Below are 17,500 nucleotides of genomic sequence, written 5' to 3' on the forward strand. Positions count from 1 at the left end.
CATGCAGTAGCTCTTGATATCTCTAAAGCTTTCGACAGAGTATGGCACCGTTCCCTGCTGTCCAAACTCCCTTCCTATGGACTAACGTCTTTTGTTCCTTTGATTTCTTCTTATCTTAGTGACAGGAAAATAAGAGTAAAAGTAGATGATGTATATTCGAATTTCCACTCAATTAACGCCGGCGTGCCGCAGGGATCAGTTCTGGCGCCAACCCTATTTCTGGTTCATATTAATGATCTCTTATCTGTCACTCACAATCCCATTCACTCATATGCAGATGACTCAACACTACATAGTTTATTCACACTCAGACATCCATTTACAAAGTCTAATATCTCTACCTCTCAACTCAATACAGCCATCTCCATAAATCAAGATCTATCTACAATCAGTAGATGGGGACAAAACAACCTTGTCTCTTTTAATGCTAGTAAAACTAAATATATACAGTTTACTAATAGACAGATATTGCCAGATTCGTACATTACCTTCAGTGCTACTAATATTCCCATCTCCAAAAGTATTGAAATTCTTGGTGTCTCACTTAACAGTGCCCTCAGCTGGACCTCTCATGTCAGATCACTTGCTAAAACCGCCTCAAAGAAACTTGGATTATTGTACAGAGTCCGTAACTTCTTCGCCGATGAGCAGTTAGCTATAATTTATAAGAGTCATGTGCGCTCTCAGCTTGAATATTGCTCACCCTTGTGGAATGGTTGTGGAGAGGTTGCATTAAGACAACTAGACAAAATTCAGAATAAAGCTGTTAGAATCATTAACAACCTTGCCATTACATATAAACTACCTCCCCTGCAAGTAAGAAGGAATGTTGCCTCCCTTGCATTATTTTACAGATATTTTTTTGGCAAATGCTCAGACGAAGTTGCGTCCATGGTGCCACCTCTCCATGCCTTCCCTCGTGCTACACGGGCATCTGGTAGCGCTCATGACTGGAATGTCACTCAACCATATTGCAGAACTTCTGCCTATCAGAATTCTTTCATTCCCCGAACTGCATCTCTTTGGAACTCGCTTCCCCAGAGTAGTTTTCCTCCAAATTTCAACCTACAACTGTTCAAGTCTAACTGTTACAGATATTTATGAACAGAGGATGCCAGTAATCTGGTGTATGGATTATTTTTTTTCTCCTTTTGTTTTTCCTTCCTCCGTTCTGTTATTTAAAAAAAAATATATATTCTTCTTATTCTTATTCTTATTATGATGATGATGATGATGATGATGATGATGATGATGATGATGATGATGATAATGATGATGATTATTATTATTATATGATGATGATGATGATGATGATAATGATGATGATGATTATTATTATATGATGATGATGATGATTATTATTATTATCATCATCATCACTATTGCTGCTATTCTTATTCTTATTCTTATTATTACTATTATTATTATTATTATTATTAGACTAACGCTGGTTCTAAAAGCAATCCTGTAAGTATTCCATCATCCAATCCTACGCCACCCCATGAGGAGCGTAGGAGCCCGGGGTCAGGCAAGTTGGTCCTGACATTTAAGATGAGAATGACCAGCCTCACTCATCCCTGAGTGGCATTACGTGAGCAATAAACCCCAACCACCCCTTGGATATAAATATTAATGAAATAATGGGGTTCAGTTTGAGTAGTTCTGATATTGCCGTAACACACTTCATTCAGCGAACTATTCTGCAACATTTCATCTCAGTATGTTGCATGTTACTAGAAAAAATACAAATAACATACGAGACGGCTTTAAGATACAGTAGGTGAAATGAATCGCTAAGGAAGAAGTGCTAGGAGGCCTATGTAGCAACGACGCGCCCAGGTATATATAAACGTGGAAAGTCTGCAATCGAGTTCAGTGCCGCCGTGAGGGTCAATGGGGGAGGACGCTAAACCTCTCCCTGAAAACCCTCTCCACGCCTCGCAACCTTCACCCTTTTCACCTTAACTTGGCCTAAATTTTCGTGTCTCCAACTTAAACGCTGCGGTGTGGGAAGACTCATACTGCTAGTCACGAAGAAGTGCTCTGGGAATGCTATAGACCCGCAGTATTGTCTTATTGTGCCACTGAGCTACGTGAAATAAGCTGCAAAAAGGCGAAACATTCTGCCAAGTTGATGTGAACGAAGTATAGCATATTTTTTCTTATTTTTTTACGTATTTACCTGTGTTCTGTGATATCAGTATATTAAAATAGTGCTTAAAAATTGGGGAAAATAATCTGCATATTGGAAAGAGTGAAATCTGGCATATACCAAAATTTTGAATGAACTTGCCACACGAATTTTTGAAAAGGAATATAAATTGCACTGACAATGCAATAATAATAATAATAATAATAATAATAATAATAATAAGATAAATAAAAATAATAACAATAAATAATAATAATAATAATAATAATATTAATAAAATAAATAAGAATAATAATAATAATAATAATAAACAAGAACAATAACAACAAAACAACAATAATAATAATAATAATAATAATAATAATAATAGCAACAACAACGACAATAATAATATAAATAATAATAATAATAATAATAATAATAAAACAATAATAATAATAATAATAAAAATAATAATAATTAATAATAATAATAATAATAATAATAATAATAACAATAATAATAATAATAATAATAATAAATTAGAAAATAAAGTGCTAGATGCAGAATCCAACTAAACAGAATCCAAAGAAAGAATCCAAGTGAGTCCAAAATGTGAATCCAACCAGACATGGAATTTAAAATGTGAATCCAAACGGACATCATAAAAACCAGTGGCCAAATACACATCTACATGGAATTCAAATCAAAAGTTGAATCCAAACATGGAATTCAAACTAACCAAAGCTGCCGGATGTAGAATTCAACCACCATAGAATCCAAATACAGAATCCAGTGACCAAACACCAACAGGGTAAAATTCAACCAAACAGAATTCAAACACCTGGAATTCAAAGTGATCGAACGAAGATGCTAGACGTAGAATTCAACCAAGCGTAAGAATCCAAAGTTACTGTGAAAGATGACAGACAAAGAATTCAAATACAAGGAATCCAAAAAGTGCATAGAGGCCAACGCAGAATCCAAACTGAATTCAAACCACCACAGAATCCAAGAAGTGATCCACGAAACATGTCGGAGTTCAAGCCAAAGGTAGAATATAAACCGACGTGGAATCCAAAATGTGAATCCAAAAATATGTAGAATACAAGAAGTGAATCCAAGCCGACACTGACTTCAAAAAGGCGAATCCAAACCGACGCAGTCAAAAAAGTTAATCCAAACCGAGTCCAAAAAAGTGAATCCAAACTGACAGAATCCAAAAAGTGAATCCAAACTGACCTACTCTCCAAAAAATGAATCCAAACCAACGTAGAATCCAGAAAAGTGATGCCAAACCGACGTAGAGTCCAAAGTGAATCCAAACCTACGCAGTCCAAAGAGCGAATCCAAATAAATGAATCCAAACTGACGTGAAGTCCAAATAAGTTAATCCAAACCGTAGTCCAGAAGTGAATCCAAACCAACGTGGAATCCAAAGTGAATCCAAACCTACGCAGAATCCAAAAAAATGACAGAATCCAAAATAAACACAGACCTACCAGAGAATCCAAAAACCGAATCCTAAACCCGTCAGAGAGAGAGAGAGAGAGAGACCACTAAAATCTAACATGGCAGCCATAAACTGAATCCAACGCTTCGGAATCCAAAAAAAATAAAGTGAATTCAAAATCATGTCCGTTGGAGGGGAGTCAACCGTCTTCCTCCTCCCACCTTCTCCCGGGAATTCAAACACCACCAACAACAGTCATGGCGGCGAGGCGGGAAATTCAAATCTCCCTTGGCGCCAAAACATGAGCGAGGAAGGATACATATTGACGGCCATTTTCCTTATCGTCATCTGCTTCTGGGGCGTCGTTAACAATTTAGCCGTCCTGCTGATACTGGCAAAGAATAAGCAGGTGAGTGGATGGATAAAATGGGTGGTAGATGGATTTACAATGAGAGAGAGAGAGAGAGAGAGAGAGAGGAGAGGATGATGGGATGCGATAAGGAGAAGATAGATGATTCTCTCTCTCTCTCTCTCTCTCTCTCTCTCTCTCTCTCTCTCTCTCTCTCTCTCTCTCTCTCTCTCTCTCTCTCTCTCACATTATGCAAATTCAAACACAGAACTTGTATAGTACATGTTTTTTATCTTTGTGTGTCTGTCTCTTGTTCTGTGTGTGTGTGTGTGTGTGTGTGTGTGTGTGTGTTTTATGCAAGGAAGAAGGAACCAAAGGCCAGGAGCCCGCAAACCGTTTCTTCCAAGAAATAACAAAAACAATACAAAAGAGAGCCAAATTCAAGATCCGTTCATTTCGAAATGCCTGGACACACTGCGTTTGAAAGACTGGAGATCATAGGAAGTAGGAAATACAGACAGAGGGGGACAGTTCCAGAGTTGACCTGTTGTATAAATGAAGGACTGGGAGTAACGGTTAACTCATGCATTAGAGAGCTGGACAGAAAAGGGGTGAGAGTTTGTTGCTAGACGGGTGCTACGCGCCCGTCGTAGAGGTGGAGGGATGCATGCAGACAGTTCAGAGGAGCAGTGACCATTGAAGTAGCGATAGAAAAGAGATAAAGATGCAACAGTGCGGCGAAGAGACAGAGGTTGAAGGGAGCCAGTAAGAGGAGGAGAGTTAATGAGACGAAATGCCTTTGACTCCACCCTATTGAGAAGAGCTGTATGTGGGGAGCCTCCCCACACATGAGAGTTGTACCCTACACAGGGGCGATAAAAACCCGTATATAAAGTCAACAATTGTGCAGGGGTAAAGAAGGAACGGAGTCGGCTTAGCACACCTAATCTCGTGGAAGCAGATTTTACAAGAGATGTAATATGTTCTTTCCAAGTCCCGAGATAATGAAACCCCAAGTATATTCCAGGATGATACAGCATTGAACTGGATATTATTAAACATTAGTGGGTATACATGTTGAAGATTTTGCCAGGTTGATAGGTGTAAAAACTGAGTCTTTGATGCATTAAAAACAACCAGATTATTTTTACCCCAGTCAGAGATATGAGCCAAGTCAGACATTAGGTGTGCCATAGCCTCATCCCTTGTTTGTTGAAGTAACTGCTGAGATGGACGTTGCGGGAACCGAATGGAAAGGTGAAGGGTGGAATCATCAGCATAAGAGTGGATAGGGTTAGATGTACAACTTAGAAGGTCATTGATGAATAAAAGGAAGAGAGTTGGTGATAGGACAGAGCCCTGAGGAACACCACTGTTAATAGATCTAGGAGAAGAACGATAGCCGTCTACAACAGCGGCTATAGAACGACCAGAAAGGAATCTAGAGATGAAGGCACAGAAAGAAGGATAGAAACCGTAGGAGGGCAGTTTGGAAATTAAAGATTTATGCCAGACTCGATCGAAAGCCTTTGAGATGTCAAGTGCTATGGCAAAGCTTTCACCAAAGTCCCGAAAGGAGGATGACCAGGAGTCTGAAAGGTAGGTGAGAAGATCGCCAGTGGAGCGTCCCTGACAGAACCCATACTGACGATCAGAAAGAAGATTGTGATAGGAAAGATGCTTTAAATTTTTTTTGTTAAGAATTGACTCGAGAACTTTTGAGATACAGGATGTTAAAGCAACTGGACGATAGTTAGAGGGTTGGGAATGGTCACCCTTCCTTGGGACTGGCTGAATGAGAGCAAACTTCCAGCAAGAAGGAAAGGTACAAGTTGACAGACAAAGGCGAAAGAGTTTGCCTAGGCAGGGTGTACGCACAGAAGCACAGTTCTTGAGAACAACAGGAGGGACCCCATCAGGCCCATATGCCTTGTTAGTACTGAGGCCAGCAATGGCAGAAAATACATCAGCTGAAGGAATTTTAATGTCAGCCATGAGGAAGTCAGAGGGGGGAAGTGATGGAGGAACAGCACCGGAATCGTCTAAGGTGGAATTGGAGGAGAAAGTCTGTGAGATCTGCTTTATCAGTAGAAGAAATAACTACAGAGCCATCAGAGCAGAAGAGAGGAAGGAAGGATGATGAGGTAAAGTTGTTAGAAAGGTTTTTGGCAAGGTGCCAGAAGGAGCGGGAAGAATTCGATTTGGAAAGTTGAGAGCATTTAGTATGGATGAAATTATTTTTAGCAGAGCGAAGAACAGACTTAGCACGATTCCGGGCAGAAACGTATAAAAGATGTGTGTGTGTGTGTGTGTGTGTGTGTGTGTGTGTGTGTGTGTGTGTGTGTGTGTGTGTGTTACTCTGTGTCTGCATGTCTGTCTGTGTCTATTTCTTGTTCTGTGTCTTTCTGTCTGTCTGTCTGTGCGTCTTTGTCTCTTGTGGAAAAAAATGACAGCCACGGAATGAGAGAGAGAGAGAGAGAGAGAGAGAGAGAGAGAGAGAGGCGTGAAATTTGACAGGACAGCGGGAAAGCAGGTGTGTGTGTGTGTGTGTGTGTGTGTGTGTGTGTGTGTGTGTGTGTGTGTGTGTGTGTGAGAGAGAGAGAGAGAGAGAAAGAGAAAGAGAGAGTTATAGACCGAATATAAGTAGTAGAGAGAGAGAGAGAGTTATAGACCGAATATAAGTAGTAGAGAGAGAGAGAGAGAGAGAGAGTTATAGACCGAATATAAGTAGTAGAGAGAGAGAGAGAGAGAGAGTTATAGACCGAATATAAGTAGTAGAGAGAGAAAGAGAGTTATAGACCGAATATAAGTAGTAGAGAGAGAGAGAGAGAGAGAGAGAGTTATAGACCGAATATAAGTAGTAGAGAGAGAGAGAGAGAGTTATAGACCGAATATAAGTAGTAGAGAGAGAGAGAGAGAGTTATAGACCGAATATAAGTAGTAGAGAGAGAGAGAGAGAGTTATAGACCGAATATAAGTAGTAGAGAGAGAGAGAGAGAGAGAGTTATAGACCGAATATAAGTAGTAGAGAGAGAGAGAGAGAGAATTATAGACCGAATATAAGTAGTAGAGAGAGAGAGAGAGTTATAGACCGAATATAAGTAGTAGAGAGAGAGAGAGAGAGAGAGAGAGAGAGAGAGAGTTATAGACCGAATATAAGTAGTAGAGAGAGAGAGAGAGAGAGTTATAGACCGAATATAAGTAGTAGAGAGAGAGAGAGAGAGAGAGAGAGAGAGAGAGTTATAGATTGAATATAAGTAGCAGAGAGAGAGAGTTATAGACCGAATATAAGTAGTAGAGAGAGAGAGAGAGAGAAAGAGAGAGAGTTATAGACCGAATATAAGTAGTAGAGAGAGAGAGAGAGAGAGAGAGTTATAGACCGAATATAAGTAGTAGAGAGAGAGAGAGAGAGAGAGAGTTATAGACCGAATATAAGTAGTAGAGAGAGAGAGAGAGAGTTATAGACCGAATATAAGTAGTAGAGAGAGAGAGAGAGAGAGAGAGAGAGAGAGAGAGAGAGAGTTATAGACCGAATATAAGTAGTAGAGAGAGAGAGAGAGTTATAGATTGAATATAAGTAGTAGAGAGAGAGAGTTATAGATTGAATATAAGTAGTAGAGAGAGAGTTATAGATTGAATATAAGTAGTAGAGAGAGAGAGTTATAGATTGAATATAAGTAGTAGAGAGAGAGAGAGAGAGAGTTATAGATTGAATATAAGTAGTAGAGAGAGAGAGAGAGAGTTATAGACCGAATATAAGTAGTAGAGAGAGAGAGTTATAGATTGAATATAAGTAGTAGAGAGAGAGAGTTATAGACCGAATATAAGTAGTAGAGAGAGAGAGTTATAGACCGAATATAAGTAGTAGAGAGAGAGAGAGTTATAGATTGAATATAAGTAGTAGAGAGAGAGAGTTATAGATTGAATATAAGTAGTAGAGAGAGAGAGTTATAGATTGAATATAAGTAGTAGAGAGAGAGAGTTATAGATTGAATATAAGTAGTAGAGAGAGAGAGTTATAGATTGAATATAAGTAGTAGAGAGAGAGAGTTATAGATTGAATATAAGTAGTAGAGAGAGAGAGAGAGAGAGAGTTATAGATTGAATATAAGTAGTAGAGAGAGAGAGAGAGAGAGAGAGAGAGAGAGAGAGTTATAGATTGAATATAAGTAGTGGAGAGAGAGAGAGAGAGAGTTATTGATTGAATATAAGTAGTAGAGAGAGAGAGTTATAGATTGAATATAAGTAGTGGAGAGAGAGAGTTATAGACCGAATATAAGTAGTAGAGAGAGAGAGAGAGAGAGAGAGTTATAGATTGAATATAAGTAGTAGAGAGAGAGAGTTATAGACCGAATATAAGTAGTAGAGAGAGAGAGAGAGAGAGAGAGAGTTATAGATTGAATATAAGTAGTGGAGAGAGAGAGTTATAGACCGAATATAAGTAGTAGAGAGAGTTATAGATTGAATATAAGTAGTAGAGAGAGAGAGTTATAGATTGAATATAAGTAGTAGAGAGAGAGAGTTATAGATTGAATATAAGTAGTGGAGAGAGAGAGTTATAGATTGAATATAAGTAGTAGAGAGAGAGAGTTATAGATTGAATATAAGTAGTAGAGAGAGAGAGTTATAGATTGAATATAAGTAGTGGAGAGAGAGAGTTATAGATTGCATATAAGTAGTAGAGAGAGAGAGTTATAGACCGAATATAAGTAGTAGAGAGAGAGAGAGAGAGAGAGAGAGAGTTATAGATTGAATATAAGTAGTAGAGAGAGAGAGTTATAGACCGAATATAAGTAGTAGAGAGAGAGAGAGAGAGTTATAGATTGAATATAAGTAGTGGAGAGAGAGAGTTATAGACCGAATATAAGTAGTAGAGAGAGAGAGAGAGAGAGAGAGAGAGTTATAGATTGAATATAAGTAGTGGAGAGAGGGAGAAATTGTGTGTGTGTGTGTGTGTGTGTGTGTGTGTGTGTGTGTGTGTGTGTGTGTGTGTGAGAGAGAGAGAGAGAGAGAGAGAGAGTACCCTGTGCATGGGGCAGTGAGGGGCGGTGTGTATTAGTGCCAGAGGGGTGACATGAGAAGTTTATGTCGAAGGGGGGAAGATAAGTCGCTTGTGGGGAGTGTTTGGGGTCTGTTGTGGGACGGGGATTGCTGAGTACAAAATTGGTCCAAAAAGTGTTCAAAAGGAGTACAAAGGAGTTCAAAAAGGGTACAAAGGAGTTCAAAGGGTGTTTACAAAGAGTACAAAAGTTGAAAAGGAGTACAAGAGATCAGAAGGGATGCAAAGGAGTTCAAATGGAGTTCAAAATAGTACAGAAGGAATTCAAAGTTCATAAGTAGTACAAATGTTGTTCTAAATAATTACAAAAGAATTCCAAAGGGAGTACAAAAGGTGAGTTGGAGTCCAAAAGTTTTAAATAAATACAAACATTCGGAAAGAGTACAAGTTGAGTTCAAAAATTCTAAAAGAGGTGCACGAGTTTAAAATGAGTACAAAATGAAAAGATACGAGTTCAAGGGAATCCAAGAGTTCAAAAGGAGTCCAAAGAGTACTAAAGAATTTCAGGAGGGGCTTAGGAGTCCAAAGAGAGTACAGAAGGAATTCAAAAGCTTAAAATTACAGTTTAAAAGGAGTACAACAGGAATTCAAAATAATCACAAGTCAAAAAGTACAAAAAGAATTCAAAATGGGTTCAAAACTACAAAATGAATTCAAAATGAGTTTTAAAATACAAAAGAAATTCAAAATGAGTTAAAATGGATTTCAAAACGAGTTCAAAGTTCAAATGGAATTCAAAATGAGTTCAAAGTTCAAATGGAATTCAAAATGAGTTCAAGAGTTCAAATGGAATTCAAAATGAGTTCACAGTTCAAATGGAATTCAAAATGAGTTCAAAAGTTCAAACGGAATCCAATGGGAGTTCAAAGTAAATACAAAATGAATGCAAACAGTACTAAAGGAATATAAAAAACAGTACAAAGGCGTAAAGAAAAGTTCAAAAATTCAAACGGAGTTCAAAGGGAATTCGAGAGAGAAAGAGAGAGAGAGAGAGAAAACGCCATTGTTACCTCCTTTCCTCCAACTAAGCCAGAAGTTTCCTCCAGAGAATATTTTCCTCCAACTCCAAGCGTGATGATTACTCTCTCTCTCTCTCTCTCTCTCTCTCTCTCTCTCTCTCTCTCTCTCTCTCTCAAATGTATGGTTATGTTCAGAATTTCAGGGTACGTTCTCTCTCTCTCTCTCTCTCTCTCTCTCTCTCTCTCTCTCTCTCTCTCTCTCTCTCTCTCTCGAAAATATATGGTTAAGATCAATATTTCCTCTCTCTCTCTCTCTCTCTCTCTCTCTCTCTCTCTCTCTCTCTCTCTCTCTCTCTCTCTCTCTCTCTCGAAAATATATGGTTAAGATCAATATTTCGTCTCTCTCGTTCTCTCTCTCTCTCTCTCTCTCTCTCTCTCTCTCTCTCTCTCTCTCTCTCTCTCTCTATCTCTCTATCTATCTATCTCTCTCTCTCTCTCTCTCTCGAAAATATATGGTTAAGATCAATATTTCCTCTCTCTCTCTCTCTCTCTCTCTCTCTCTCTCTCTCTCTCTCTCTCTCTCTCTAAAATATATTTTAAATATATATATTTAGTCTCTCTCTCTCTCTCTCTCTCTCTCTCTCTCTCTCTCTCTCTCTCTCTCTCTCTCTCTCTCTCTCGAAAATATATTTTTAAGATCAATATTTCTCTCTCTCTCTCTCTCTCTCTCTCTCTCTCTCTCTCTCTCTCTCTCTCTCTCGAAAATATATGGTTAAGATCAATATTTCGTCTCTCTCTCTCTCTCTCTCTCTCTCTCTCTCTCTCTCTCTCTCTCTCTCTCTCTCTCTCTCACACACACACACACACACACACACACTACAGCCTCCTCACTCACTCCACAGTCACAGAGGCGGCAAGCACTACATCGCGTGAGTGGATGGCGCACCGAAAACAGCCACTAATACCCGCAGAATTAACACCAGAACACGATTGCTAGTCACGAAGAAGTGCTATGGGCAATTTTAGATCAATTTCGAAAAAAATCGCTTCTTTTTTTATATATATATTATTTTGAAAGTGGGACGGTAGGTAGATAGATAGATAGGTAGATAGACAGATAGATAGATAGATAGGTAGATAGATAGATAGATAGGTAGGTAGACAGATATATAGATAGATAGGTAAATAGACAGATAGATAGATAGATAGATAGATAGGTAGATAGATAGGTAGGTAGGTAGATAGACAGATAGATAGATAGATAGATAGACAGATGCATAGGTAGATAGATAGATAGGTAGATAGATAGACAAAAATAGGTAGAAAGATAGATAGGTAGGTAGATGGACAGATAGATAGATAGGTAGGTAGATAGACAGATACATAGGTAGATAGATAGGTAGATAGATAGATACATAGGTCGATAGATAGATAGATAGGTAGGTAGATAGATAGGTAGATAGATAGGTAGATAGATAGATAGGTAGATAGATAGGTAGGTAGATAGATAGATAGGTAGGTAGATAGGTAGGTAGATAGACAGATAGGTAGATAGATAGACAGACATACAGACAGACAAACAGACGGGTTAACTGAGAAGGGATTGCCCAGTTTAGTAAAATAATAATAATAATAATAATAATAATAATACCACCACTACAACTACTACTACTACTACCACTACTACTACTACTACTTTTACTATTATTATTATTACTACTACAATTACTTCTACTACTACTACTACTACTACTATTACTACTGTTACTACTACCACTACTACTACTACTATTACTATTATTATTTTTACTACTACAACTACTACTACTACTACTACTACTTTTTTTTTTTTTCTTAGTACATGCTTATATATTTTTTATTTAGTTCTGTAGATTTTCTGTTTTTATAATTAGCAGATATTTATAATGATTTTTTTAATCTTTATATTTTTTGTCTTAGCAATATGGTTTACTTATTTGTATTCTTTCCTGTGTTTTAAAGCTTCATTTGTAATCTTTTTATATCATTAATTATAGTTTGTATTGCCCTAAGAGAGCAGCAGTGATTTGTTATTTTGATGTACAGTATGTGCGTGTGAGTGTATATGTATTTATACGTATATATGTGAGTATATTGTGTACACTATATAACTTTTTCAGTGACTACCAAATTCCATCTTTCGGAAGGATATGTTATTGTTAAGTATGTTCTGTACTGTACACAGGCCTCTGGAATTTCTGGGTTATGTAATATTATGTAATCTGTATATGTACTGTATTACGAAATAAAGAAATGATGATGATGATGATGACTACTACTATTACTATTATTATTTTTACTACTAAATGATGACTGCTAAAATGTCACTAATACTAACACTACCACTAGAAGTACTGGTCTCCTTGGTTACTAGCAACAGTAATACGAGTGGAGGGATTAACTACATCAAGTGAAGGGATGGTGACTAGACAAGATCCGTATAATCTGCGTATGTGTTTGTATGTCACGGCTTCTACTGCCTCTATAGCACTTCTTCGTGACTAGCATCGTGTTCTAGAGTTAATCAGCAATGAAGGCCGAGTGAAAATGAGAGAGAGAGAGAGAGAGAGAGAGAGAGAGAGAGAGAGAGCGAATAGGTTTAATAGTCCTATACCTGAATCCTACATCCTCCACACCTGCACATGTCACCACTTCGGCTCTAACCTTCTCTCTCTCTCTCTCTCTCTCTCTCTCTCTCTCTCTCTCTCTCTCTCTCTCTCTCTCTCTCTCTCTCTCTCTCAAACCATCCGTCCATTCATCTATCCATCTATCTATCTATCAATCTATCTATCCATATGTATCTATCTGAAAATACCTACACTATCTATCAACCTTTCTATCTGTCTAGTGTATGTATGTGTGTAGGTATGTATGTATGTATGTATGGGTGGATTTATGTATGTATGTAGGTATGTATATATGGATGGATGGATGGATGGATGGATTTATGTATGTATGTATTGTATGTATGTATGTATGTGTGTATGTATGATTATAAGGATGGATTTATGTATGTATGTATGTATTGGATGTATGTATGTATTGTATGTATGTATGTATATAAGGATGGATTTATGTATGTATTTATGTATTGTATGTATGTATTTCATGTATGTATGTATGTATGTATTGTATGTATGCATGTATGTATGTATGTATGTATGTATTGTATATATGTATGTATGTATGTATTGTATGTATGTATGTATGTATTCATGTGTGTATATATGTATTGTACGTATGTAGGTATCCATGTATGTTATGTACGTATTTATGTACGTATGTATGTACTGTACCCGTATGTAAGTATGTATGTATGTACAGTATTTATGTTTATATGTGCAAGTGTATTTCTGCACACATGTATGTATGTATGAATGTATGTATGTGTGTATGTATTGTGTGTGCACGTACAGCATGTACCAGTATGTATTATGTGAATATGTATGTATGTATGTATGTGTGTGAATATGTATGTACGCATGTATGTGTGTACGTATGTGAATATGTATGTACGCATGTATGTGAATATGTATGTACGTATGTATGTGTGTATGTATGCGAATATGTCTGTATGTATGTATGTGAATACGTATGTACGCATGTATGTGTGTACGTATGTGAATATGAATGTACGCATGTATGTGAATATGTATGTACGTATGTATGTATGTATTTGAATGTGTAAGTACGCATGTATCTGTACGTATGTGAATATGTATGCACGCATGGACGTATGTATGTATGAATGTGAATGTGTATGTACGCATGTATCTCTGTACGCATGTGAAAATGTATGTACGCTGTATGTATGTACGTATGTGAATATGTATGTATGTATGTGAATGTGTATGTACGTATGGATCTCTGTATGTGAATATGTATGTAAGCATGTAAATATGAACGTATGTGAATATGTATGTATGTATGTATGTACGTGAATATGTATGTACGCATGTATGTATGTATGTACGTGAATATGTATGTACGCATACATGTATGTGAATATGTATGTATGTATGTATGTATGTTACTAATCTCCTTTACAAAAAATCAGAATTCATCAAAATTTTAGATTGAAATGTTAATAAGCTGAGATTTTGGTGGTGGTGGTGGTGGTGGTGGTGGTGATGGTGGTGGTGGTGGTGATGATGATGATGAAATTAGGGTTATATTAGAGAGAGAGAGAGAGAGAGTAGCACCTGTTAGTCTTCTAATTTTAGGTGTAAGATGAGAGAAAGAAATCAGGGAGGGAAAGCTTGGGTAAGTAGGTATGTAGGTAGGTAGGTAGTAGGATGAATGGCTGGTTGGTTGGTTAGTAAGTAGGTAGGTAGGCAGGTAGGTAGATAAGCAGGTTGGTTGGTTGGTAGGTAGGTAGGTAGGTAGGCAGGCAGGTAGGTAGATAAGCAGGTAGGTTGGTTGGTTGGTTGGTAGGTAGGTAGGTAGATAGGTAGGTAAGTAGGTTGGTGTTTAGGTAAGTAGGTAGGTAAGTAGGTAGGTAGGTAGGTAGCTATGTAAGCAAGTAGTAGGTAGGTAGGTTGGTTGGCTGGTTCGTTGGTAGGTAGGTAGGTAGGTAGATAGGTACGTAGTAGGATGACTGGTTGGTTGGTTAGTTAGTAAGTAGGTAGGTAGGTAGGTAAATAGGCTGACGGACTGATGGATAGATAAACAAGAACGTAAGTGGATAGATAGATAGATAGATATGTACACTGACAGATAGATAGACTGATAGATTCATAGATAGATAGATAGGTAGGTAGGGTGAATGATACGCCGATAGATAGACAGACAGACAGATAGATAAATGGACGGATGGATGGAGGGATAGACAGATAAATAGATATATACATTACGAATAGAGACAGATAGATAGATAGATAGACAGGTAGATAGATAGATAGATAGGTAGGTAGGTAGATAGACAGGTAGATAGATAGATAGATAGGTAAGTAGGTAGGTAGATAGATAGATAGATAGGTAAGTAGGTAGGTAGACAGATAGATAGATAGGTAAGTAGGTAGGTAGATAGATAGGTAGGTAGGTAGGTAGATAGACAGGTAGATAGATAGATAGGTAAGTAGGTAGGTAGGTAGATAGATAGATAGGTAAGTAGGTAGGTAGATAGACAGGTAGATAGATAGATAGATTGGTAAGTAGGTAGGTAGATAGATAGATAGATTGGTAAGTAGGTAGGTAGATAGATAGATAGATAGGTAGGTAGGTAGATAGACAGGTAGATAGATAGATAGACAGGTAGGTAGGTAGGCAGATAGACAGGTAGATAGATAGGTAAGTAGGTAGGTAGATAGATAGATAGACAGGTAGATAGATAGATAGATATAGACAGGTAGGTAGGTAGATAGATAGACAGACAGATAAATAGATAGATAGATAGACAGACAGATAGATAGATAGATAGATAGACAGGTAGGTACGTCGGTAGATAGATAAACAGGTAGATAGATAGATAGACAGATAGATAATCAGGTAGATAGATAGACAGAGAAAAAGGTAGATAGATAGATAGACAGGTAGACAGATAGAGATAGACAGATAAATAGATAGACAGGTAGACAGATAGATAGATAGACTGGTAGGTAGATAGATAGACAGGTAGATAGATAGATAATATAGATAGATAGATATACAGGTTGATAGATAGATAGATAGATAGACAGGTAGGTAGGTAGGTAGATAGATAGATAGACAGGTAAATAGATAGATAGACAGGTGGATAGATAGATAGACAGGTAGATAGGTAGGTAGATAGATAGACAGGTAGATAGATAAACGCTGCATCAAAAATCACGTTTATATTTTTTTTGATGGGGGAGCATCTCTCAAAACGGCCCTGTCCGTCACTCCCTCCCTAATGATTTTCGGACGCACCAATCTGCACTCCTATACCGTAATTTGGTCCTGATCTTCGTATTCTCTCTTGCTTTGTAATAATAATAATAATAATAATAATAATAATAATAATAACAGTAATAGTAGTAGTAGTAGTAGTACTAGTAGTAATAGTAGCAGTAGTAGTAGCAGTGGCAGTAGTTGTAGCAGTAATTGATAATAATAATAATAATAATAATAATAATAGTAGTAGTAGTAGTAGTAGTTGTAGCAGTAATTAATAATAATAATAATAATAATAATAATAATAATAATTGGCCTGGGAGGAAGGTAGAGTCCCGGAGGATTGGAAGTCAGGTATAATTATTCCCTTGTACAAAGGAACAGGGGAAAAAGAAGTGTGTGGTAATCATAGGGGCATTTGTCTTCTTAGTATAATAGGAAAAGTGTATGGTAGGATACTTATTGACAGAGTTAGAGAAAGAACAGAGAAATTAGTTGGAGAAGAACAGGGAGGCTTTAGGAAGGGAAGAGGTTGTGTAGATCAGATATTCATTCTCAGATCTTTAGTGGAAAAGTTTCTAGAGAAGGGAAAGAAGTTGTATGCGGCTTTCATGGATTTGGAGAAAGCATATGACAGGGTGGATAGACAAGGATTGTGGAAAGTGTTAAGAATATATGGAGTAGATGGGAAGTTGCTGAATGCTGTGAAGAGTATGTATGATGGTGCTAAGGCTGCAGTGCGTGTGGATGGTGAACTAAGTGAATTTTTCTCTTTGAAAGTTGGGTTGAAACAGGGATGTGTCATGTCTCCATGGTTGTTCAATCTGTACATGGATGGGGTAATAAAAGAGGTACAAGGTAGGGTAGTGGATGTTGGAGTGGCCCTGGTGAGAGAGGATAGTGTTTGGAAACTCCCTGTACTGTTGTTTGCAGATGATACTGTGTTGTTGAGTGAAGACGAAGGGGAGCTGCAAGGCTTGGTGGATGAGTTTGGGAGAGTGTGTAAGAAACGGAATCTAAAGGTGAATGTAGGGAAGAGTAAAGTGATGGTCTTTGAGAGAGGTGAAGTCAGTGAAGGTACAGCGAGGTTGGATGGTGAGGAATTGGAAAATGTGAGTACGTTTAAGTACTTGGGTAGTGTGATGAGTAAGGATGGAGGTTTGGAGGGTGAAGTGCTTGAAAGGGTACAGCAGGGAAGAAAGGTTGCTGGTTCTTTGAAAGCAGTGATAAGAAACAGGGAAATGAGCATGGAAGTGAAAAAGTTACTACATGACAGTATTGTGATACCAACTCTAACGTACGGAAGTGAAGCTTGGACGTTGTTGGAAGGACACAAGTCAAGAGTGACAGCAGTGGAAATGAGTTATTTAAGAGGAGCCTGTGGAGTCACGTGGAGAGACAGGCTGACGAATGAGGATATAAAGGAGCGTTGTGATGTGGATGTGGATGTGATAGGAAGCGTTATGAGGAACACACTGAGGTGGTTTGGCCATGTGGAGAGGATGGAGGGTGAAAGACTGACGAAGAGAGTGTATGTGAGTGAGGTGGAGGGGGGAAGAGGGAAGGGGAGGCCGAGGATGAGATGGAGGGATGGGGTGGAGAGGTATATGAGAGAGGGGGGTGTGAGCTGGGAGCAGGGGAGTGAAATGGCGGGGGA

General features: G+C 37.9%; 1 protein-coding gene across 1 annotated transcript in view; it reads left to right on the forward strand.

The window, feature by feature from the left end:
- Positions 1-3,885: 3,885 nt before the first annotated feature.
- Positions 3,886-17,500, forward strand: part of LOC145402020 (pinopsin-like) — a 57,677-nt gene continuing 44,062 nt past the window's right edge. Inside the window, exon 1 of the mRNA XM_080274119.1 lies at positions 3,886-3,993. Within this exon, the coding sequence (XP_080130245.1) occupies positions 3,886-3,993 (108 nt within the window). The remainder of the gene's footprint in view (positions 3,994-17,500) is intronic.

The sequence above is a fragment of the Coenobita brevimanus genome, chromosome 57, assembly GCF_032717465.1.
Source record: "Coenobita brevimanus isolate Jiangsu-jjx chromosome 57, ASM3271746v2, whole genome shotgun sequence".
Classification (NCBI taxonomy): domain Eukaryota; kingdom Metazoa; phylum Arthropoda; class Malacostraca; order Decapoda; family Coenobitidae; genus Coenobita; species Coenobita brevimanus.